The 27,027-nt window shown below is 37.3% G+C and overlaps 1 protein-coding gene across 2 annotated transcripts in view; it reads right to left on the bottom strand.

The window, feature by feature from the left end:
* Positions 1 to 27,027, bottom strand: part of PTH2R (parathyroid hormone 2 receptor) — a 66,321-nt gene that overhangs the window by 9,501 nt on the left and 29,793 nt on the right. For both annotated transcript variants that reach the window (XM_066345661.1, XM_066345662.1), the window contains 4 exons: positions 22,747 to 22,936; positions 21,450 to 21,603; positions 14,084 to 14,144; positions 10,334 to 10,400 (listed from right to left, as the gene is read on the bottom strand). In XM_066345661.1, coding sequence (XP_066201758.1) covers positions 10,334 to 10,400; positions 14,084 to 14,144; positions 21,450 to 21,603; positions 22,747 to 22,936 — 472 coding nt within the window. The remainder of the gene's footprint in view (positions 1 to 10,333; positions 10,401 to 14,083; positions 14,145 to 21,449; positions 21,604 to 22,746; positions 22,937 to 27,027) is intronic.

The raw sequence follows: 27,027 nt of genomic DNA, 5'->3' as shown, positions 1-27,027 counted from the left end.
TGCATAATCGCACAGCTGGCAAATTGCACAGCCCTAACGAGGCCCACGCACCCTGGATACAGTGTGGATACGTAACCACTGCACTACACTGCCCACAGCAGATTGAAATGGAGAATGAATTTTTTTCTTAAAGAGCAGAATGGATTAAAAAAAGATTTTAAAGAATCTGAAATATAACTACTTTTTAAGTCAACATAGAGACCCTGGCCAGTTAGTTCAGTCAGTTAAGAACATCGTCCTAAAACAACAAGGTTGAGCGTTGGATCCGCAGTCAGGGCACACATGGGAAGCATCCAGTGAATGCAGGACTGAATAGAACAGCTAATGAATGCTTCCCTTTCCACTCCCCTCTCCTTTCCTCTCTCTCTGTCTCTAAAAAAGAAAGAAAGAGAGAGAGAGAGAGAGAGAGAGAGAGAGAGAGAGAGAGGAAGGAAGGAAGGAAGGAAGGAAGGAAGGAAGGAAGGAAGGAAGGAAGGAAGGAAGGAAGGAAGGAATTAAGTTAGGAAGGAAGGAAGAAAGAAGGGAAGGAAGGAGGGAAGGTAGAGAGGGAGGGAGGGAGGGAGGGAGGGAGGGAGGGAAGAAGAAAAGAAAGAAAGAAAGAAAGAAAGAAAGAAAGAAAGAAAGAAAGAAAGAAAGAAAGAAAGAAAGAAAGAAAGAAAGAAAAAGAAATTAAGAAAAGAAAAGAAAAAGTTAAGCCCTAGCTGGATAGCTTGGTTGATCGAAGCATCATTTGGGAGCAAAGCCTGCCGGTGGGATTCCCTGGTCAGAGCACACAGAGGAGCAGCTCTATGTTCCTGTCCCCCTGCCTCTCTCAAAATATTAAAATATAATAAAATAAAATAAACACAGAAACAGCAAATGGTAGATCTAAGCAGGAAAACAGATTCAGCTATTTACTTAGAAGACCCCTAAGAATCTCCCCAAATGGAGGGACGAAGAACAGAGGTTTGTATGATGAGGGATACGCTGCCTGTACGGAGCGCACGGACCCGAAAGGCCTCACGCAGATTATTTCTCTACCTGAAGAAAAGCTACTGATAACCTGCGCCAATCACTGAAGACACAGGAGAGAGAAATTCCTGGGCTAATAAGAAAAATGAGGCTATAGATGGAAAAATGGCATTCTATTTAGTGGGCAAATGGAACAAAAACGGACAAAACTGAGAACAAGCTTCTTACAACTTTTTTTAAAGATGAAGAAATAATTCTAAGTGGAAATCATTTACAGTTTTTACATAGCTCATGTACTTTGGAGGAAAAATGTTGCTTAAAGATAAACTTCAGGTAAACTACTGGTAAGGCAAAACAAAGAAATCAAACATAGAGAGGGTGAATAAAATGACCTTTCTTAAGCATTAGAGCTCGTAACATAGAATGAATTTTATGCAAGTATGGTTTTAAAAATAATGCAAATATAAACAGCCAGATTTTTAAAAAATCTCAGCTTTTCATTTGGAGAAAATTGCTGTCTTTTTCATTTAAAGATATGAGGTCTTAGGTCACAAAATGTTCTTGTTCAATGATTAGTCTTAGATATACTTCAATCAACAATATTCATTAACTCACTTATACCTCAGTGCCCTCTCTAGAGGGTCATATCACGAGTTTTATATTTAAAAAAAAAACCAATAAATTGCCTTTCATCAAAAAGTGTTGAATAAAATCATTTCTCCTCTGGACGAGAAAAAAAATCCCTCAAAATTTCAGGCACGAACTCTCTCTCTCCTCAGGCAGTCTCTGACCCTCGTTCCCAGAGTGCCCTTGTCGGGACCTTCTCTCCCTCCGCTGGCCCACCCTGAACAGGTTAGCTCGTCCTCAGCCTCGATCTGAATGCCACTTTTTCTCACAAACTATTCCTGACACCCCAACCCCACCGTAGCACTTGTTACTTTTCCTTAATTTTTTTTTTTTTTTTTTTTTAGAAGCTGGAAACGGGGAGAGACAGTCAGACAGACTCCTGCATGCGCCCGACCGGGATCCACCCGGCACGCCCACCAGGGGCGATGCTCTGCCCACCAGGGGGCGATGCTCTGCCCCTCCGGGGTGTCGCTCTGCCGCGACCAGAGCCACTCTAGCGCCTGGGGCAGAGGCCAAGGAGCCATCCCCAGCGCCCGGGCCCGGGCCATTTTGCTCCAATGGAGCCTTGGCTGCGGGAGGGGAAGAGAGAGACAGAGAGGCAGGAGGGGGGGTGGAGAAGCAAATGGGTGCTTCTCCTATGTGCCCTGGCTGGGAATCGAACCCGGGTCCCCCGAACGCCAGGCCGACGCTCTACCGCTGAGCCAGCCAGGCCGACGCTCTACCGCTGAGCCAACCGGCCAGGGCAGCACTTGTTACTTTTCAATGTGTGCCTCACCCACTGGATTTAAGCTGTGTGAGGATTAATTGGGGCCCCTCTCGGGTGGTCCTGACTAACGCAGGGTCTTCAGCAGGACCACTAGGCCCGCAGACCTGAGACCACACTCTCCAAACCAGCCTCCAGCGGCTCTAAGGGGTTGGTTTGGGTTCTCCCCACCCCTGGTTTTATAACTCTGCTCACCTAGAATCTGAGCAGCAAAGAGGGAGCTAGGTATTAGTTCCCCTCAGGACCCTCTGAAGACATCACGTCTCACTCCACATATTGGCTTACTTTTCAATATCATGAACATAAGAAATTTTTTGCTTTGTCTATATGTATATTGATGCTAAATATTGAATTTAGACAATAAAATCCTTAATCTATACCAACTGTTAACAATTTCATTGTCTATATGATAGATATGAGGACAAAATATACGGCTCATTTTTATCAGTTGGCACTGAATTTATAACTTAGGGACAAGCATCTATGGTAAATGGTGAAGTTTTTATTTCATCTGAAGTTCTAAATGTGACTGATTTAACAGAGGAAAGGGATTCTGGAGTGGCGAGCTTCCTCTGAGGAAGAAATCAGTCTGACACAAGCAGTCCCGGGTGCCAAATGCGACAGGTTCTATAGGTTTGTTCTTAAGCTGAATTGGTGGTATGTAAATTGGATCAAATACACTGACCTATTAAATGCAACTTAGACAAATGTTTGTCTTAACATAGTATTTATTTTTACCTTTCTGCACATATAAACACTTAAAGATTTTCAAACCTATAGAACCTATCTTGTTCATAACCCGGGGACTGCCCCTATTTGCAATTCCATCAAAGACTAGATTAAGTGGTATTCTTTTTCCCTTCCTCTCTGACCAGTCACTGCTCCCCACCCCTTGTTTTTCACGAGTGTGCCTCCTTTAATTACAAGTGGGGGAGATGAGTCATCTGCTCAACAGCAGCTCAGAAGCTTGCATCCTGTTCGTTTCCCTCTTTTCATAGTTTACAAAATGCACTGGATAGATTTTAAAACTTATCACTTAAAATTTTTCTTAAAGGCTTTTATTAGAAGGACGGTCTTATTCCTTCTTCTGCAATTCCCTCAGATGTTCTGAAAGGTATTTGGAGGAAAAAAACATTTATAAGGGAAAACACTGAAAAGCTGGAGGTCTCCATTTAATGCACTCAAAGTGACTTGCAACCTCCTGGAGAGCCACTAGCTGGTTAGTCATTCAAACTAGATCATTACTCACACGGTGCGCAAGCCCATGACACATACCGCAAACTATGTTCAACACGGAGGGTAGTTCTTAGCTTGGGTACACAATGGTACTGAGTCATAATAAATATTTAAAACCAAGTAATTATACCAATAAAAAGTGACAAAAAAGGAAGTAACCACGATTGCCTCATATTTTCCTAAAATCCATCAACATTTATAATACAAACCATAAACTCTCATAGTAAGATCAGCTCTCTGTAGGATTATTTAAGGTTCAAAATATTTGCAATAGTGTTAACAGATTAACAATAGGCAAGAGACCCCCAAAAGGCTTCCCAACATTCTTTGATTCTGTGGCTTATTTTTGAGGAGTTAACCAGAAAATAAACTACTGCAAGAAACCCTGAGGTTACCTGCAGAAGAAGAACAAGTACATGGATTCTCATGTCTGAGTGGCTGGCCCTGATTTCCAATTCAAGTCTCTCTAATAAAAGCTCTGAGTTGCTCTGAGTCTAGGATTTTCTATTTCATGACTCCATAGTATAAACATTACTTTCACATATGTGCTATAAGAAAAGTGACTCTGGAAGAAATTTTTATTCTTCAAATATAAAAGGTATTAATTAACTTCTTTATATACCTTTCCTTGGTTCCATACAAATATATGGTCCTTCTTATATTGTACACTCACATTTTAACAGCTAAGATAAAGCAACATATTGCACCAAGAAATATTTTTGAGGCTTCCTGGCATACCCCAAAAGAGAGACTCATAAAAATGGAATACATGGGATTAACTTGCATCAAAATGGAAAAAAGCCAGGTACTGCCATCACGCTGCCCATGGTCACCTGCTGCAGCACCAAGTGTCCCTTTGCTGTTCATCTTAACAGCTGACATTGTTCCACTGTTAATACAACTCTAATTCCTGTGTCTTTCTTTGGAAGCCTGCATCAAGAATATGGTCTCTCATATAGAAATTTGAGGACCTTTAAAATATAGTAATTGAAGTCTGAGCCAATCAGATAGGATTATGCACTTAAAGTGGATAATTATCACATCTCTAACAAATATCCACATGTCCAACTAATTCTTCTAACCCATCACCATAAGGCCTTAAGAGTTTTCTTCAAAACCCAAGTCTAGTCAAATCTTAATCCTGCTTAAATTATTTCAGTGTTCACCATAATTTTAAAAAAAATTCCAGTGTCCTTCAGTACAGAATGTGAGTCCAATCGTGCTTTAACTCCCATCCCACCTTCCAGTCTGGTCTGCATTTCCTGCAGATGCACCCTTCATACCAGCTACAGAAAACATGACCTGTCCATGTTTTAGCACACCTTGGCACATGCACACCTCTGTCCAGAAAACCCTTCCCTCTCTGCCCATTAGGTGGTTTCTACTTTTCCTTCATACTCTCGTTCAAATCACATCTACATGGTGTTTTCCCAAACTAAGCCCCCAGACAGACTTGGGTGATTTCTCCTCCTCATTCCTGACTCCCTGACAGCCATAGAAACACTCAGACAGCCTGTATGATGGCTATATCCACGTAGCATCATGGCCATGATTACCGCCTCTGCCGTTACCATGCCGTTCTATCACTAGTGTTACTCCTAATGCTACTTCCGCTCTACTGTTCACTGAGGGCTTGTCATAGGTTAAACACCTTAATTATCTTATTGAAGCCTCAAAATAGCCCTATGAAGTAGACATTAGAATCCTCCATTTCCTTTTTAGAAAGCTATAGCTCACAGGGGCTAAATTATAGTAAATTCAGAAGCTAGAAAGAGCACCAGAATTCATGTGCCTGTTCACAGTTCTGCCAAGGGCATTATGCACACTATTTTGTCTTGTGTCTGTTGCCTTAACATGCTATATGACTGGTTATGAATTGTATTACCTATAGAATGACAAGTCATAAGTCTAGACTATATCTAAGAGCCTCCCCACAAGCTCTGAATCCTATGATGTTAAGTCAGATATTTCTCTTGTATGCCATCATCCCCAGTCATCCCTACAACTGTAACAATAACATTGATATACTTATTATAGACTTCTGTTAAGGAAGCTGCATTTTAAATGATTATAAGGTATTTAAATGTGGAAAATGCTTTAAAATTTGGGCATGCTTATCAAATAATCTTATGATGCACCATAAGTATCATTATCAAACATATATGGATATTTTCCATTCACTCAATATTTGCTAGGCATTGGAAAGTTAAACGAATAAGAAATGGCCCCCACCACCAGAGAAGCTCACAGGGAAATGAAGACAGTAAGTAAAACGCAGTATGCTTTTGTTTTCTAGGGTATGTTTTTAATTGTTGCTGGCATTTTTGCTTTTTTTGTTTGTTATTGTTGTTATTCTCTTTTTAGTTGTGTGTGTGTGTGTGTGTGTGTGTGTGTGTGTGTGTGTACAATACACTTTTAAAGTGCCTGATCACATGAAACCCAACTAGCCTCCCACAACCATGTAGATATTCATTCACGGTTACACTGATCAGGCTTTGTGCAGTAATTCCAAATTTCATTGTTAAAGAAATTTGTCTAGTTCAGTGTTCTCCAAAAGAACTTAGGGTGCCACCATGATTTTGTCATATCAATTATTCACCTACTATTATTTGCTTAATAGTTTCTTCAAACAATCTACCTTTATTAAATTATTGAAATTTAAATTCCATATCATTACCATAACTGAAAAACCAGTAGAAGCTGCTATAAACAAGAGGCAACTGGCTGGACCACTGGCAGCACATTGGAAAGAGCACTGACCTGGGACACTGAGATTCTAGGTTCCAAATCCCAAGGTTGCCAGCTTGAGCGCAAGCTCACAAAACTTGAGCACAGGGTCATCAGCTTGAACATGGGACCACTGACATGATGATCCTGGCTTGAAGCCCAAGATCACTGGCTTGAGCCCAAGTTTGCTGGCTTGAGCAAGGGGTCACTGGCTCAGCAGAACTACTATCCCCCATCAAAGCACATAAGAGAAGCAATTAATGAACAATTTTAAAAAGTGCCTCAATCATGAGTTGATGTGTTTCATCTTTCTCTTCCTCTCTCTCTCTCTCTCACTAAATAAATAAATAAATAAAGGCAACTTTAAAAATAAATATAATAGAAACAAGTCATGTGGAATTTTATCTAGATTGGGTTTCCTATCCCCCACCCTCAACCCCCAAAGAAAGAAACACATCACACATGTTAGGGTTGTGTTAAAGACAAGTACCAAAATGAGAATGTCACTTTGATGTGTTCAGAATGGTAGAAAAGGGACCAATGTTCTCAATGTATAACTCAATGTCACTTAATGACTTTGCACGTACCATCTAAATCCTCTACTGCACCAAGCATATCCCCACCTTGGGAAACCCTGGCCTAGCTTAAATAGAATCAGCACTAATAGTAAACACTGTGGGCTCCAGAACCACACCACCTGGGTTGGGCTCTTGCTTCAGCACTATCTCAATGTACAACCTTAAGCAAGTTATAAAACTTCTTTTGGACTAAAACTGAGAATAATTAAAAGACCTATCTCAAAGTTCTTTGAAAGGTGATGCAAAAAAGATTCTGAGACATTCCTGAAGGAAAAAAAGACACTCACACTTTTTATTCATCAAATGATGACTAGAGAGAATAAGATTTAACTCTGTCAAGGGACAAAAGAAAAAAAATTTTAGTAAGGAGAAAACTGAGCAGGGGCTGAGAAGACCGTTTGATTTCCTATCAAGGGATGATGGTTGAAAGAATCGATAGATGGAGCAGACTAACACGGGATGAAGGAAACAACTAATTAAGACAAATACCACAGAATTCCTCTTTTTATTTTCCTTAACTGATCGTTTCAAGATCTCAGATTTCTGCTAGTACCAAACCTCTCTCCACCCCAATTTAGTGGCATCTTCAGGGTATTTCTTAAGTACTCATGAGCAAATCTGCTTAATTTCCCAATCTACATTCTTATGTCTGTGCTTTTATTTCTTTTCAGTTGTTAGAGTCTCTATTAATTGACACCACAGGGGACAGTGCCCTGCTTGGTCAGGACTGATCAAATCTGTCGAGTTCACCTTTACCCCTTCTAGACCGCACTGCCCTGCTAGCTGCTTCTACTGTTCTTTGGGGCAGAACATCCTGTTCCTTCTTATGATGCGCTGAAGGCCCAGGACCAAAACAATGCTTCATGCTCTGTTGTCAGTTAGGAGATATACCTATCATATTTTGATATTATACAGAAGAATTTAAAACTCATACTAAAATCATCATCAAGATGTTGTAGGTGAATAATTAATAGTTATATTTGGAGAGATTAATTTTCAGAACAAAAAAAACTAATGTTTTCTAATGACTCTAGTCTTCTTTAACAGAATTTTAAACATGTAAACAAAACACAGAAAAAAACAGTGCTACAAGTTTGTATTCTAGGATTCCAAAATCAAGTGGTTTCTTCCAAATCTCTACTGAAGCCTGTGATTATTTCTCAAATTCAGTTATTTTATCATGACTTATTCTCATTAGAACCTATAAATACCCATCCTTTACAAACTCCTTTATTCTCCCAAATTTATTTTGCTTCATATATTGCTTAGTAATTCTGACCAAATTTTATCAGATTTTATTCCCAGTGTGCAAAAATCCAATTAATAGAATCTATGCTGTTATAATTTCCAAAGCCAAAACCAAGTGAGGAATCTAACTTTTACTTAAAATGGGAGATCATTTTTGACAGCATGTATGGAGTCTATTCATTTACATACAACCATGTGTTATGTCCTGTAAGACTAAAAAACAAACCATTAATCTTAAAGTTAATATATAAAACACTACAAATATTTCTATAAAGATTGGGAAATCTTTTTTATAGATTCAAGAAACAATCTCTTTTTTATTTTTATTGAATATATTGAGCAAAAAAAGATCTTTAATGTTTTGGAATGCAAGTGAAAAGAACATGGTCAAAAAATATGGGTTACATTCTTTGGTCTGCCACACCAGCCATGGGACCTTTATTTTATCTGTTTGGGTTTCAGATTCCTTCTCCAGGAAATGAAAAGGCTGCATGAAATGGACTCAGAAGTTCTATCATTATACTTGCTTGGGGCGCTTATTTCTCCTCTTCCTTCTTATGTTCCCCAGGAAATCTTATTCAAATGCATGTTTTATTTTTTCAACACTTTTTTACTGAGTGACCAGTATTTGCCAGGAAACTTTGCTAGGCACTAGGAATACAGTTTAGAAAAAAAACATGGTTTTTTGTTCACTTCGCCTTGCAATTTAGTGAGCAAGATGGGCATTCAACCATCAGAAGCATCATACATTGTGATGATCTTGAGAAGAAAAATCCTCCTTGTGCTCTGCAGGTTATAACAGGTGACTTAAATTAAACTGGGGGCATCAAGGAAGCCACAGAGAAGTGGCATGTAGAGCAAGGAATAGAAAGAAGAACATCCCACCTTGCAGGGTGACAGTGTAGAGCAGGGGTCCCCAAACTACAGCCCGCGGGCCACATGCGGCCCCCTGAGGCCATTTATCCGGCCCCCGCTGCACTTCCGGAAGGGGCACTTCTTTCATTGGTGGTCAGTGAGAGGAGCACATTGACCATCTCATTAGCCAAAAGCAGGTTCCATAGTTCCCATTGAAATACTGGTCAGTTTGTCGATTTAAATTTACTTGTTCTTTATTTTAAATATTGTATTTGTTCCTGTTTGTTTTTTTACTTTAAAATAAGATATGTGCAGTGTGCATAGGGATTTGTTCATAGTTTTTTTTATAGTCCGGCCCTCCAACGGTCTGAGGGACAGTGAACTGGCCCCCTGTGTAAAAAGTTTGGGGACCCCTGGTGTAGAGTGAAAGGGACAGAAGTGGACACGTTCAAGTAACTGAAAGGAAAGCCCAGCTGCAGAGGGGCGGAGGCATGAGTGACAGGGTCTTCTTAGAGTACTAGGGATGTTTGATTTTGTTATAAGTACAGGGAGCTTATCGGGCAGTGACAATGACCCTAAAGTTAGAATCCCAGCTCCACCACTTACTAGCCGTGTGACCTTGGGCGGTTTCCTCATTTAGAGTGTTGGAGAGGACTAGAAAAATCAATATAACGAAGCACTGAAACCGTGCCCAGGCTGGTGAGCACTAGGCAGAGTTTGTTATCATTAGCATCATCCTTCCAGCTCAGGACAGGAACGGCTCAGAGGAAGGAGCGCCACAGCCCCATGCTGACGTCCGTTCCTGCGCTGTCTCCTCTCTTTCAGACTGGTTCTACAGCAAAACAAAGGGACTAGAACGGAAATTGTGACAACCCTGAACTGTAATAAGGCAACAAAAGGTAACTCTCAGTGAACAGAAAGGTGCTTTTGAATCTCTTCTCTGATTCTGGAGATTAAACGAGCATTGTAATATTGGGAAAATATCTAAGAATTCTTGCTTTAAAGATGTTCAAGAAGATGAAATGGCCTTTTCTATCCAAGTTTCCTTCCAAATTCATTGAGTGTACCTCCATTTGTACTTTTTCTTCATCAATGGCAAATCTTTTAGAACCTCTATAATCACCTTATTGTTTCACTTTGCAAGTTAGAAATCTCAGCAAATAAATTTCTCGGTGTCAGCCATGGATAAGGGTCTGATCCCAAACCTAGACTCTCCCAACAGCTATTGCTGTAATGTGAGAGTTTCTAAGCCTTCCTAGAACAAAGTGACAAACTTTCTCTGGGTTTCAGCAGCAGCTTAACTATGTATCCATTAAAAAAAGAAAAAGGATCCAGGTTTTAAACTTACCCCGATAGCTGCTAAGATTGGGGCTTGATAAATCCACTTGATGTGTCCAGCACTAAGTTCCCAGCACCTGAGACATGGAAAAGAGCTTTCATGAATAAATTGGCAAAGCAAATAGGCAGTAAGTGTTAAGTAGTATTTTAAGTTTTACCAAAAACTCCAACCCTATGCTTTTAAGAAACATAGATTTTTTTTAAAAATCTCATAAAACTCCCAAACCAATGGAAAAGAATATGTAATAGGTCCTGGTTTCCATATTATTAGCTATAGAGTATTATAAATATTGGTGAATTATTTTTTATAGTAACAAGAGTCCAAAACCACATTTCCAGAACCACAAAAAGTTAGTGTTCTAAATGTTGTGCAGTTGATACTTTATTATCATTGAAATGATAACGACCTCTCACTTTCAGAAGTTACAGCAATTCTATATTATAACTTCTCGTCTTGTAAAACACTGACAGCAATGCAAATCATTCTTATCCCTAAGAATACAGGAAAAGCCCTGGCTGGATTGCTCGATTGGTTCAAACATTGTCCCGAAGCACAGAGTTTGCCAGTTCAATCCCTGGTCAAGACACATACAAGAACAGATGTTCCTGTCTCTCAATAAAACAACCATTTAAAGAAAATTTTTAAAAGAATGCAGTATAAAATTTACAATAATACAAATGATTCTTATTGATAAAAATGTAAAAGAAATGTGAGTGCAAATGATTTTTGTCCATAGAAATGAAAATTAGCTGTGTTCTGTGTTCAGTGAAATATAATTGATTAGTGTCCTGTGAATATTGACCAATTTATGCAAATATCTGTAAATTTATTTCAGCATTCATTTTACTAAATATAAACATGTGTTTCTTTTATTTCTCCTTTGAGTCAATTATAACATCTTACAGATTCCATCATTAATTAGTGAGTAAAAAGTCTTTGAGAGGTGCTCATCTATATTTGTATAAGATCCATAATGTTATCTTTTAATCTTTTTGCTTTTTTGTTATCTTTGATTTTTAAAAGTTAGTTCTTAGCAGTATTTAATGAAACACTATATAATTTACCTAATTGTTATATTTACCTTTTACTTCCCTCCTACCCCAACTAGAATTTCAGTTCTACATGAGCAAGGACTAACTGATTCTTGTTTTCTGTTGTGTTTTAAGTGCTCCAAATAACACATAGCATGTAGGTATAAATATTTGTTGGGTTGAATTAAATTCAAAATAAGTTTGATTCGACCTCACCCAATCTGGTGTGTAGTAAATGTCTTCCACTAGAATAATTAGCAAAGAGTTGATGAAAACTTATTCCACTTAAAACTTTAATGTAGAACCTTGAAGAATTTTTTAAACTAAATATACATAAATAAAAGTCTTCTGGGTTTTTTTTCTTAGACAAAACCCAGTATTGATTGTGGCAACAGTAAATGAAATCTTTTAAATATGTTATAAAGATATAATGATAATTTTTCATTCTATGTGATAAACTTATAAAGAAGTTACTTTTAAATTAATAAACAAGTTATAGATAATAAGAACCTATTTCAACTATTCTTTGAAGGCAAAACACTTTCAGTATATATGTAATAACTACAAATTTTTTAATTTTATTTTTTATATAGGCAATACATTCTAATTTCAAACACCAAATTCTACCAAAAATGGACATTGAGACATCTCAGTCCTCCCCATATTCCTGCCTCACCTTGTCCCTGGCCTTCCCGTTATAGGTAATACCTTTTATTACCTGTAAGGCAACTGTGTGTTCTTCTAGTGTTTCCTTACTCATACACAAATACAAATATTATAATCTTATTTTCCCTTGTGTAACAAAAAAATGCAAAGTATACCCTATTCTGCAATGTGCTATTTCCTTTCAACATTATATTTTTTCTTTCTTTCAATCCAAAGAGAGCTCAGCAGCACAGCATTCCATTGGAAGCATGTACCACAAGTAAATCAACCAGACCCCTAGACCTAACTGTCATTCTGCCACATTAAAATCTGCAGAATCAATAGACTTGAAGTTTGAATAACATGAAAATCAAACACAAGAAAAAAATTTTTTTTGTATTTTTCTGAAGTTGGAAATGGGGAGGCAGTCAGACAGACTCCCGCATGCGCCCGACCTGGATCCACCCGGCACGCCTACCAGGGGGGCGATGCTCTGCCCATTTGGGGTGGTGCTTTGTTGCAACCAGAGCCATTCTAGCGCCTGAGGCAGAGGCCACAGAGCCATCCTCAGTGCCCGGGCCAACTTTGCTCCAATGGAGCCTTGGCTGCGGGAGGGGAAGAGAGAGACAAAGAGGAAGGAGAGGGGGAGGGGTGGAGAAGCAGATGGGCGCCTCTCCTGTGTGCCCTGGCCGGGAATTGAACCTGGGACGCCCGCACACCATGCTGACGCTCTACCACTGCAAACACAAGGAAATTTTAGATTTGCACGTTATTGAACATTTCCTAGCCTTAGATGTATGAATCTACTTTTCACATTATTCAACCAAACAAGAAAAAAAATTTTTTTAAAGTTACTGAGTTGTATAGAATGTCTATCACACTACCATAGAAAGGCTTTCTACCATTAAGAAAAGTGGCTTATATTATGTGAATATAAATTGAACATTGATTCACAGGCTAAAAGACTCTTGGAATCTATAAATCATCTTTTTTTATTTTGACGCTTGGTAATATATCCACAGTCTTTTCTTTGCCTCAATGACATTTCATTGTGGTGTCTGGTAACACAGTGGGATTCAATCTCTACACAATTCCAGCTCCACACCATACTTGGATTGGGAAGCAGGTCAAAACCAGCTTCCTCTAAAAGTAGGAAAATCTTGACTTTGATCATTTTTAATGTCAAAGTTTCAAATTTGCCCTTTGATATGAGAGGCAACAGAGATTTCAGATTTTTTTAAGAAAATGCTATTGATCCTTATTTTTTATTAATTCTTCAATGCCTCAGCTCACACTGTGTTTGTTAACATGACCCGTAAAGTACCCTTTGTTCAGATTTTTAAAAATAAATTTTAGCACTCTAGAAAATGCAGGAATGAATCTCAGTAAATATGTGGCTGTGAATGGTAGAGTATGAGACCCAAAGGTCTGACTAGAAAGTAGGACTTCTTGCAGCCAGAATTGGAAACCGAACGCATTGGTTTGCCAGACAGGATGCTGAACCCAGTACTCAGTCAGGTCTTTGCACCTGCTTGCATGGTATCCTACATGTGTTACCATATTTCCTCATGTAGAAGGTGCTCCCGTGTATAACACACCTTAATTTTGGGGCCCGAAATTTGAAAAAAAAAATATTATATACTCAAGTTTTATTCATCATAAAATTCATACAACTCCTCATCTGCATGAAAAAGCAGGAAATGCAAATAAAAAATCTACAACCACTGCATAAGACATACCCAGTGTTTAGACCCCAAATTTTTCGGGAAAGGGGTGCGTCTTATACATGGGGAACTACGGTAACTTACCCATCGATTTCCCTTTGAATCACAATATGTTTTAATTTAAACTGATTTCATAAGGCATGGAGTTTAGCCATCCTAATCTAGTCTATGGGTCTTTCTGTCCCATGACCTCTGGGACGGACAGCTTGCTGGTAATGTATCAGAAGCTACCATTACATCAAGGTAATTTCCCACATGACATCCCTGAAGGGCAATGCCATGAAGTGCGAATTCCATGCAGGAAGTCTGAGTCTTGTGAAAATCCGAGACTCCCTCCTTCCCTCTTCCTTTTCGCTCACCTCGCATCAGCCAGAGTCGCTCGCGCCACAGCCCAGGCTGCAACAAACACCACTGGGAACCCTGCAATCAGAGAAGGGTTCAGAGACTGTATTTCTTTTCATATTAAGGGATTTCCTTTTTATACTTTTTATAAAAATAAGAAAATAGTATATTTTAATAGTATTAAAAATATACTATTAAAATTTGAGAGAGGAAAAAACAGACTTGAAAAAAATGTTAATATGTGAACTAGAAAAGTTCTCATTTTCATCTTGTCCATTTGAGAAATGAGCCAATATAGGGATGCTTTTGGTCCCAAAAGTCTGAAGATGAAGGTTAGCCCAATCTTCATTTGAGAAATCGAGGGTGAAGCTATATTGGGAGTGGACCTGGAGCCAAGAAGAGGTGGTGGTTGGTGCATTCAAGTGTGACTCTTGACAGCCCCAGGGTTTCAAGGAAGAGTGAAGCAACAAGAGTGACTCATGAAGAGCTGCAGGGAGGCTATTGTTACAAAAAGAAGTTTTCGTTCTAAAACTGGAAGGCCTAGGGAGGCTATTCTGCAAGTTACAAAACTGGGAAGTTTTGATCAGTTTAGCTTCTTTTTGTTGTTGTTCCTATTGGCTCATGACCAAAGCATTTGCCAGCATGAAAAGCTTAGAAAAGGAGGTTGCTATGTTAGTTGGCTGAGTTTGTCCTTCACAAGTGAAAATCCCTTGTGAGTCTGCAACATCAAATCTATTGCATTGAGTTTCCACAAGTCCTTTGCCACCTGGAAAGGTTAACTATTCAGTTCATGCTAGAGTTGATGAGACTTTGTATCACAAAAAGAAATTGCAAACCGTAACTTTCACGGAACATTCAATAAGGGAACCAAAGGAGTTAATAAATATGTGGGCTTTATAAAGGTAGTTTAAAAATACAGAAAGTAAGAGAGAGAAACCATAATGAAAACACTACAAAAGCTAGAAAGCACCCTATAGAGTAAGATAAAAGGTTCTAGTCTAACTTAGAACATATTTTATTAAACACAATATTAAATTCTTTATTTTTTAAAAGCAGATTTGTAATTTTTCAGATACTCCTTCTTAGCAAAAAAGTCAACAAAGAAATAAATGGAAAAAACTTTAATGAAAATAAGATGATACCTTACAACAGAGTTCTCCTCAGCTATCACCTAATGGAATTTAACCTAAACCTGCCTATGAGACTATTAATTTTATAATTCTATATTCAAATTTTATTTATTGTTTATATATAACTTCTATTTTTTTTAATATTCTTGAATTCTATCTTCTAGATAGAAGATAAATTTTTTGCCAAAATAAATTAGTTATTTCTTAGGTTTGGCTCACATACCTTATCTATCTATCTATCTATCTATCTCACTATCTGTCTAGCCATCAATCCATCATCTACCTATCTATCCATCGTCTACCCATACATCGAGTAAGCATTTATTAAGTGCCTATTTATGTGTCAAGGATTGTTGTAATCTCTGAAGATTAAAACAATGAACAGATAAACAATATCCCTGTCTTCCTGAAACTTATTTTAGTGGGGAGGCAAAATTAATAAGACATTTTCAGTTATCAATACCCTGTGAACTAAAACAAGAATGACACCATGTAATGGAGAGAGCATGTCTGCTCCTGGCAGGATGTTTCAAAGGCCTGACATAGTCCCTTTGTTGCTCTGCTACCTTGGCTAGCTTTAAAGGGTGGCTGTTGTTCATTACCTAAGTTTTCCGTTTCGCATTTGCAGCTTTTTATTTATTTATTTATTTATTTATTTATTTATTTATTTATTTTTCTGAAGTGAGAAGCCAGGGGAGGCAGACAGACAGACTCCCGCATGTGCCTGACCGGGATCCAACTGGCATGCCCACCAGGGGGCAATGCTCTGCCCATCTGGGGCTTTGCTCTACTGTAACCAGAGCCATTCTAGTGCCTGAGGAGCCTTGGCTGCAAGAGGGGAAGAGAGAGATAGAGAGAAAAGAGAGGGGGAAAGGTGGAGAAGCAGATGGGCACTTCTCCTGTGTTTCCTGGCCAGGAATAGAACCCCGGACTTCCATACACTGGGCCGATGCTCTTCTGAGCCAACCGGCCAGGGCCGCATTTGCAGATTTTTATCTTCTGCTTCCTTTACAATCTCCTGACTGGGCAAGTTCCTGAATGATGTTCTACATGCATTGATTAATGTTATTTGAGTAAGAATTATGTTTTAGATGATAATTAGAACAAATATCTTGTATCAGGCACGATGTCTTAATAAAAGTTGCTTTTCTCATACTCTTGGAAGACCCTCATTCACAAATAGCATAGAGACAATCATGGAGGAATAAAGAACAGAAACCACTGTGGGGCTCTTTGAGAGTTTTCGACCACCAGTCTTAGTAGCACATGATTACATAATTGAGAACACATAAATATAGAAAAAAATGTTTGAAATTCAGATGTCTTCAATTTCAATTTAAGTAAATTTAATGTAAATTTAAATGTTATTCAATATATGCATTTATCTTGAGACCTGAGTTATTTTCATAAAATATGTCAGTATAAATAACAGACTTTGAAAAGGAAGCAATCTCTGGCCTAAGAATAAGTAGACTTGGGTTCTGGTGTGGTCCCATCAGCATTCTCCTTTAAGATGAAGGTTTGGACTAAACTACCAGTCAAAAATGCTTTAGCAATCAAACCCTTTCTTCAAATAAAAACATATGCAGTATCCCACTGCATAAAACCGCCATGTTTTGAAGCCAAAGAGAAGGAATAGGGTCTCCTCATCTCGATCTATGTAGTTGCATCTTGTTTTAGACACTTCAGCAGCTTCACAGAGCCCTACCTCAGCCTTGTCCTAATCTTGTCTTGCTATTGGAGTCTTGTGAGGTCATAGATCGATCATAAAGTATACAGTTGGTTGTAAAAATTAGTAACCCATCATGATGAGGATTCCTAGATATGCTACAGATGTACAATGTTTTAGAAACCGGAAATCTTGATGCCCCTGGGAACCCAGTCTGTAGCGGCTTCCCAGACAGGAAGTTCCAGCCTGTGCCTCCACGACCCTCACTATTTGTGGCAGTAGGCTGGAAAGCATTGCCTGTGGGTTCATTCTTTAAGGAACCTAGAAGACTCTCTATATAGTGTTGGCAGGATTGTCCTCATGGGATTCTAAGCTACTGTGGAATAAATGCATCTCTCTGTCAGGAAGATTGCAGAGCCTTTGGAAGTCTTCTGTTGTTACAAAGAAACATGTTTATTTTTAAAAAATATAGAAAAGCTACCTCCTCCTGAGATAGAATTACTGTAGAAACAGAAGAAATCTTTAAAAAATATATCTAATGCATAGTCCACAAAATACTCTAAAAGAGTAAAACAGGGCATTGTAAAAAAAAAAAAAAAAAAAACCCACAACAATCTGAAACAGAAGAACTACAATGGAAAAGACAATGTTTTTACTAGTTAAATATTGCCAGTGAGCAGAAACTGTAGAAAATCAACTTGGTGGAGAGGAAGTAGAAACTTGAAACCAGGTAAATCTACAGAGATAAAGCCACATAATTGTTACAAATGTGAATTTAAAGTGGACTATCATTTTTTTAAAAGAGTTCATAATCTATATAATTTTGTGATTGAATAAAACCCCAAATTACGTCTTAACAAAATGGAAAAAGTGATCAGCAGAGAGAATCAAGTTTATTATTTTTCATCAAGTAGAGCCAAAATATAGATCTTTTATTGGCTCTAATGGTAGATATAATTTTACTTTAAAGTAACCTTCAGTAGAATTAATAATGACATTAAAAACATAGGAGAACATTTTTTTAGACCTTTAAATTATGTTTTCAGCAAACAATGAGATTTTTAATTATGCAAGGGTGTTCTACTGACTATTATGAATAATTATATAAATACATTTTATAAATTAAATATTTTAAATATAACACATACCATCCAAACAGGCGAACAAGAAACAGAATAACGTAAAAGGCCAGACTGCATGTTTCTTGTGTGTGGGGACTCCATACGTATCTCCACATTCAATTCTATTTATGCCAAATGGGTGATCAAATAATCCTTACTGGGTTGAGACCATTTTATTTTATTTTATTTTATTTATTTTATTTTAATTTATTTTTGACAGAGAGTCAAAGAGAGGGACAGACAGACAGGAAGGGAAAGAGATGAGAAGCATCAATTCTTTGTTGTGGCACCTTAATTGTTCATTGATTGTTTTCTCATATGTGCCTTGATGGAAGCTGAGGGCTACAGCAGAGCTAGTGACCCCTTGCTCAAGCCAGCGACCTTGGGCTCAAACCAGTGACCATGGGGTCATGTCTATGATCCCACACTCAAGCCAGCGACTCCGCACTCAAGCCGGATGAGCCCACACTCAAGTCGACAACCTTGGGCTTTTGAACCTGGGTCCTCCATGTCCCGGTTCAATGCTCTATCTACTGCACTACCGCCTGGTCAGGCCAAGATCATTTTATATAGCAATAACTAAACTGGAAATGTAGTACCATCTCCTGATTATTTTCAGAGAATATAGAACATGAAAATATTCTACATAAAAGCCTGGCAATAGGGACATGACTACATAATATAACCAGAAAAGATGTTTTTATATGATATGCATATTCAGACATTTCATTTGACAGCTGAAAATTAAGAACGGCTGTTCATATAGATGTAAGTTACATTCAACAAGGATAAAGAAATAAGATTAACACCTTTTAAATACAGAACTAGCTACGTTTTTTTTTAATGTGCAGTGGAAAAGAAACAAAATGGAACGGAGAATAAAGTGCCATTTTTATGAGAAGACTGAGGCAGCGATGGGGAAAATGAAGAATGAGGTTGGTTGCAAGAAAAGAAACATAGTCATCGTCAGTATCTGCCTTTACTCCTCTACATATCTTGCTACATAATAAAGAAGTGCAAAAAAATAGTCATTTTAAATACTTGCCTTCAATTTACTAAAGGTCAACTGTGGCATCTGTTCCTCTTTAGACTCATTTCCTTCCCTTCCAACGGATTGTTAAAAATCAGCAAAATCGATATAAATAATGTAACTCCACAGCCAGCTGAAGAGAGCTGAATGTTATAATGAATGAGCCCAAATGAATAACAAAGGAATCCAAGCAAGCTCTCTTCTCTACTGAAGGCAATAAATCGCATCATTGAAAGAAGGTATAAAACTGGGTTCACTATGAATTATTCTAGCAAAAGATCCTGGCAAAGCAGCTTTAATGTTTCTGACCATTATTTTTCTCATAGGGATTTTTAAAAATGAGTAAGAAATACAAATGTTTTAAAATCGTATTCTCAGTGTTGAGATGAGAGAAAATTGACTAGTCATCAAATAAATAGTATTTACTTTGTTAAATAGTAGTTGTGTTTGAGTAGCAGAGAGATATTCTTCAAAGAATATTACTATTCTCTTAATTATGTATGTCCTAGACTAGAGCATATATGGTTTTAAAAAATTAAGTTTAAAAGAGAAGGAGTCAAAACATAGCCCAACTCTAATATTATAACTCCATAATATTGGTTATTAGTGTTTTAGATTGTGGTTAATTGAGTTAGCATAATATTGTGTGTAAAATGTTTTTTCAAAGCGAGCTTTCATATAAATCCTACTTGCTTTCATGTATGTTCTTCAACCGCTTGATCAAATGATTTCAAGGAATGATGCTTACCTACTATAGTTATTCTTAAGCCAAAATTTCTGTGGACAAATTAATAATAAAAGTAGTAAAAATAAAGTAAGAAACTCATACTTACACAGAAGCTCACTTGATTTTTTAAAAATTCTTTCTTTTATAGAAAGATTTAAAAACTAGTTTCCTGGGTTTCAGGGAAATAAATTCCTGACTATAAGGATGGAGAATCAATGGATATAGTTAAATAAGAATTGATACAGATAACAAGACAGCAAATCCCAGAGGGAGGGGAGCAAAGGGGGTATAAATTAGGACATGGGGGTGGGGGTGAGGGTGTTGTATTCAGTGGGACAGTTGAATCCGTGTAAACATAATAAATTAAAATTAATAAAAATTTTAAAAAAAGAATTGATGGAGAAGTTGGCTATCAAACCAATAAGTAAATAGAAGGAAAAAAATTTATTACAAATGTGACTGGTGCTGCAGAAATAAAAAGAATAAAATACAATTTAGACAAATGTCTATATATATTGTTAAGATTTCTATGAACACTTTTACCAATGTCTAGTAATTATGTAAGTACACAGGCATAATTTTGTCTTGAAGTCAAAGTACTAAAAACTGTCAAAGAAATTTACAAGGTACTCCAAAAAATGCGATGTATATTTAGTAACTGCTAGTTAAAGATACAAGAAGACCTTAAAAACAGACAAGCTGCCTTCTGAAATAAAACTTCTTTCATAACAATCATTATATTATAATAAATGAAGTGTTATGTAAACTGACCATTTGTCTTCTTAAACATTAGTAATTAAGTAGCAGGAAATTCAATGTTTCTCACTTCAAATTTTCAAGTGTTAAAAGAATTTTAAGGCAAAATGGGCCAGGAAATATTCTGATTTTGGAGAGGGGGAAACCCTTTAAATTTGAGTTTAAGACACTTCATTTTTTTCCTATGCTGAGCATCTCATAATTTAAATATTAAAACAACAAGTGCAATAAGTGACTGTTAATCTTGAAACTTCTTAATTTTAACCACATATGAGTTTTAATACTTCTTAAATTTTAACAAACACAATCTCTCTCCATATCATGCTGTGCTAGTGCTAGTCCAGTAATCCCTCTAGTACTGATAAGGCATTTTTAAAATGTGGGCTGAATATCTTTATTTAAAATTACTTATCCCATAAGCTATTTGAATTACTTCTACCCAAAAGACATGGTAAATCTATGTAATTAGTTTGTAATTTTTATTGTCACATGGAGTCATGATGGTCTTATAAGTTCCTCTCTGGCTTTTTCATCATACAATCTAGAAATACAAATCAACAGGGAGGCATTACAGCTTAGAAATTGAAAAGTCAAAATTTTTAAGATAAAATTATTGCTAAATCAGGACACTGGCAGAAGATATGAACAGAGTAGTTGTAAATGTGTATGTCTAACAATGTGTTCTCTTATGTTTCCACCAAAAATCCTTCTCAAGAATCTGGCCTAAGAACACCAACCAGACGTTAACCATGCAAAGTTTGTTGCCACTGGGAGAACTAGAGACTTGCTCTTATAATTCCCCTCAATGAACAATGAAAGAGAAAGAAGGAGTAATAAACTAAAGATGAGGAGTGACCTCAGGAAAATGGCTGAATGTTAATGATAGTCATGACAGAAAGCCCAGAAATCCATAATGTAGTTTAAAGGAAAAAGAGACATAATTTCCTTACCCCAGCCTATAAAGGTGAAGCCCCACAGGTATTTGGTGTCAGAAAAGAAAGCCACAAAGATTAGACTATGCAGGTAGAGACCTTCCACCAAGATCCAATAGTAGTTTGTAGCCAAGAAGTAAATAAACATCACAACAGCAATCTTGCACCCAATCTGTCACAAATAAACCAGAATTGCATCATATTAGAACTCCTAATTGTGCTGAATGCCAACATCAGACGACTAAAAAACAACTTCTCATTTTTGTTTTTTTTTTTAATCTATATCTCTTCTACATAAGAAGGCCATGGCTGTTGAAAGAGACTAGAACAAAATTATTTTAATGTAACATTTTTAAGATTATAGTTTTAATTCTATTTTTAAAATAAGATTTTTTCCTTCAAAAATTACCCAAAAAAATCACTTTTGCTTAATTTCTCCTGTTTTTAAAAAGCATCCATGATCATTAGAAAAAATTTAGAAAGTACAAAAAAATCAAAAAGAAAAAAATATTAGCCATCATTCTACCATAAATCTATTTCATTCTGGGTTTTGTTTATGCTCCTAAAGTTAATGACTTAAAAAAATAAACATTTCATAGATCCTATGACTCTGGATTGGCTAGGCTAGGTGATTCTGCTGATCTGGACCCAGCTCAACTGATCTTGGTTGGCTAGGCTCACTCATAATGGTCTACCCTCAACATGCACACTATGACTTCTACTTTGTTCTATTGTATAAAACAAGTCGCAAAGCCAGTCTAGATTCAGAACCAGCAGGGAAGACAATGCTACAAGGCACAAGGCAAAGACACAGAGAGGGCATTAATTCACACCAACAAGACAATTAACCGACTATACTTAATTTCCAGATATATTCCTTTAAGGATCTAATTAACTGAAATATTGGGTGATTCTATTTACTAAATAATACCAGGATAATTAACAGCAGACTCAAGTACTGTACCGTGAATCTTACATTGAAACAAGTCTGTGAGTCTACAATAAAGGAACTAAATGTCATGGCCTTTTAAATCCCAAGTTTCTGGCTTTATGCATAGGCTTTTACTTCTGTAGTAACAGCTGCTATGAGCCATACATCAAATGCAATCCCAATCACACGCTTTTTTAAAGTTTCCATTCTAAAACATTCTTGAATGAGTGATTAGGCATGAGAGTTAAAGAGAGAATTGAGATAGTAAGCGTTGATACATGAATTGGTCACCTATTTCAGTTAGTCCAGGAATAAAATAAGCCAAAATTTAGTGTATTGTAAAATTTCCCTTGTATAGTGAGAGAATATGATGGAAACACTTACATATTGTAATTTGTCCATAGAAGGCACACCTATGAAATTCTGCAGGTCACCCTGCATCATCTGGGACTGCAGCTCTTTTAGCCCTGTGTCAGCATGGACCACTCTGTCCTTGACGAAGATGCTTGCAGCTCTCAGCATGAAAGATACAAATAAGTGCAGGTGGATATAGTTCCTAGTACAATGCAATCGTCTATGGGGAGAAAATAAAAAGTTATAGATTTTAAAAAAAATAAAAATAGGCAAAGAAAATACATAAATGAGCCCAAACTCCTCCCAAGAAAGAAAAAAAATATAATAAAACTGAACAAAGATAGAAACTCATTATATCTTTCCAACAGAAACAATTGGGATCAAAAACTAAAATGTAACTTTTGGGGAATTAATTTCAAATTTACCCTTATGTTCATCCAGAATTTGAAATGTTGAATATTATACTAAATTATACTATAGTATTATATTATACTGTATATTAAAGTAAAAAATGGTAAATGGTTAACTTGAACAGAGATAAACATTATTAAAACTGAAACTTTAACATTTTCAATACATTCTCTGTAAGAAAAAATAAAATATTGTGATAGTATTACATAATTTTATTTTCTAGGCATGTTAAAGAATAAACAAGCTTATTTTAACAACAAAAAAGTGTTAGAATTATAAAAGGATCATAGACACAAGTTAAATTAGTAACCTCGTTTGTGTTAGATATAATAACACTAATTTCCAGAACAGAAAGCTAACTACATAAAATAGTTTTTCTTTAAGTTTGATTTTAGAATAAATAAATAAATACAAACTCTAGGAAAACTGTGTGTAACTTGGTCTAACAGCCCAGTTCTGCCGTTGCTTAATTGTGAGAAAGCACAACTTCCTAATTTTACCTTTCTTCCAGAAGACAAAGCACCTAAGTATAGGGAGTAAGAAAAATTTCAACCCAATAACTTATTTTTTTATTTCATAACATAGGATAGGGAGGTCAAATAAGAATAAGCTACATTTAGCTATTCTGAAATCATTCCAGTGTTAATATGTTAGAAACATGTATTCGTGTCCATTGTGCCCAGATGGTCCTCTCATATTGACTTCCCTAGGAGTGTCTTCACAGATGAGCAGTATTTGGCCAGATAGTTTATCAAGTGTATGTGGCAATTATTTACTGTAACTAGTGCCATCACCATATATAAGTAAGTTTTGATTTTTCAAAGACTCAACACTATTTACTATCCTAACAAAAGAGTATTTTGTTTTTGAAACAGAACAATTTCTGATATGTTTGTGTAACATTTTCTATATATGTGTATATAGCAATTACATATAAAGTAATTATGTAGAAAGAATCCACTGTTAAATACTGTGATGAACTATTAGGTAAATCAAAGAAATATTAGTCGTGCCTGACCAGGCGGTGGCGCAGTGGATAGAGCGTTGGACTGGGATGCAGAGGACCCAGGTTCGAGACCCAGAGGTCACCAGCTTGAGTGTGGGCTCATCTGGTTTGAGCAAAAAGCCCACCAGCTTGAACACAAGGTCGCTGGCTCCAGCAAGGGGCTACTTGGTCTGCTGAAGGCCCACGGTCAAGGCACATATGAGAAAGCAATCAATGAACAACTAAGGTGTTGCAACGCACAATGAAAAACTAATGATTGATGCTTCTCATCTCTCTTCGTTCCTGTCTGTCTGTCCCTGTCTATCCCTCTCTTGACTCACTCTCTGTCTCTGAAAAAGAAAAAAAAAAAAGAAAGAAATATTAGTCATGTGCATCCTCCTGAAATTTTAAGTTCCTTATCAATACTTGTCTATTATTCTGAACAAGCACAGCTAAGCTTGGTGTAAAGGAATGACCTCTTGGTAGGAGTCAGAAAATGAAGGTTCTGTTTCCAGCTGGACCACCTATCAACTATAACCTTGGACATGGAGCTTCAGTTTTTTGGTCTCTAAAATATACCTGCCAAGCCAATTTTACAAGGCTATTTTGAAGAATCCTTTTATAATCTCACAATTGTCTCCCTTCGTTACTTACTTTTAGAAGACTAAATTCAAAGCTCTTTTAAAAAGCTTGCAAAGCCTGACCAGGCAGTGGCGCAGTGGATGGAGCGTCAGACTGGGATATGGAAGGACCCGGGTTCGAGACCCTGAGGTCGCCAGCTTGAGCGCAGGCTCATCTGGCTTGAGCAAAAAGCTCACCAGCTTGGACCCAAGGTCGCTGGCTTGAGCAAGGGGTTACTCAGTCTGCTGTAGCCCCACGGTCAAGGCACATATGAGAAAGCAATCAATGAACAACTAAGGTGTCGCAACAAAAAACTGATGATTGATGTTTCTCATCTCTCTCTGTTCCTGTCTGTCTATCCCTCTCTCTCTGACTCTCTCTCTCTCCCTGTAAAAAAAAAAAAAAAGCTTGCAAAACCTAGTGCCACAATATCTAGTCTCTTCCTGGACATTCCTATATGGCCACTACTCCCTAAGCACCAAATCCTGCATTCGTATGGGACCCCTCTTTGTTCCCTGAGCGTACTCTGCTGCTCTATGCCTCTGACTTTTGCACATTGTGTTTCCATCCTCTGGAATGCGCCGAATTTCTTCTCATTTTTCAGTGTTATTCTGGGAAGTTTCTCTCCTCTCATTAGTTTTGGCCTGCCTCCTTGGTATTCCCAAAGCTCCTTATAGAAACTGGCATTACAGTACTAACAATATTTTCTTTGATAATCATTTAATGGGTTGCTTTCTCTCAAGGGTGTGTATTCTACTTTTCTGTTCTGCGCCATATCTCAACTTGGCCTCCATCGATACCAAAAAGGGTCTATGGTAGAGAAATATGGTAGAGAGATATACTTGTTGAATAAATGGACTAGGGAATCAATAAAGAAAAAGCTTTGGAAATATAAACTGTACCACTACAATGTGGGTAATTGTGGTAGGAGAAGTTATTTAAACAGTAGAACTAGTCATTTATTTGTTAATTCAGTAGCAGTACATAACAAGTACAGATCAGCTACTGAAATGCAGCAATGAACAAACAGGGAAAAAAATGCCTACTCGTGTTGCTTTACACTGTAGAAGAAGAGACAAAAAATTAAAAAAATCAATAAGTAAATCAGGTAGTACATTAAATAGTAATAAACCAAAGGAAATAAAGCAGGAAATAGGCATGAAATGTTTCAAGGAAGAGATAATTATAAGATAAAAAGAAACAAAATATAAAACTTTTGTTCGTTGCAGTTTCCATTAGCTTCTAAAATCTCCATTTTAGCTTTCTAATTATGTCATCTCCCCTCATTTCTTTGCCCACCCATAATTTAGCACTAAATTCTTAAACTCTACTATCATCATGAATATATCTCAACACCCTCCATATCTATCCGACCCCCAGTGCCACAGCCCTGGACCAGGCGCCATCTTCTTGTCCTGGGTTATTCCAATAGTCTCTTCCAAATGGGCTTCCTGTCTTGCTTCCCACCAGCTCACACTCCCCTTTACAATGTAAGTAACCTTCCAGGTCACTCCTCTGCTTAAAGTCCTTCAATGGCTCCTCATGGCTCTTGGTGTAATGTTCAATTCCTTATAACCTACCGGTCTCAATTCTCAGCCCTGCTTACCTCTCTTTCGATGCCCGTCACTTACCTACACCAAAATTCCAAATTCTCAATGATGCTGTGCTTTTTCTTTCTTTAATATAGCATTGAAACTCTCTCCCCTACTTTCCTCTTTTTTGTACTCATGTATTATTTGAGATTTTACTTCATTTGTTTTTTTTTTAAATATTTGTTTATTTATTCATTTTTAGACAAAGGAGGGAGAGAGAGAGAGAGAGAAGGGGGGAGGAGCAGGAAGCCTCAACTCCCATATGTGCCTTGACCAGGCAAGCCCAGGGTTTCGAACCGGCAACCTCAGAGTTCCAGGTCGACGCTTTATCCACTGCGCCACCACAGGTCAGGCAAGATTTTACTTCATTTGACAAGTCTTCCTCCATCTCCCTCTTATGCCTTCCCAAATGACTGCACACCAACTGGATCACAGCGCTTCTCAAACTCTGCACCAGTTGTTGCCTCTGCTGTTTGCATCACAAACCAGCTGCCAGCATCATGACTCTATATAGCCTAGATATGTTATTTTATCTCCTTATTGGTAATCAAAAATTTGTGTTGATTTAGATTAAGTTGAGTTAATTTGGACAAATAAGTAAATAAAAATATACCACAGCAAATGTAATAAACAGTATTTCTTGATATATGACATCAGATAATTTGGGAAATTATTTAAAGTACATTTCTATCTAATGGCACT

This window comes from Saccopteryx leptura, chromosome 7 (assembly GCF_036850995.1).
Source record: "Saccopteryx leptura isolate mSacLep1 chromosome 7, mSacLep1_pri_phased_curated, whole genome shotgun sequence".
Lineage (NCBI taxonomy): Eukaryota > Metazoa > Chordata > Mammalia > Chiroptera > Emballonuridae > Saccopteryx > Saccopteryx leptura.
This window is presented reverse-complemented; position numbering and strand designations above follow the sequence as displayed.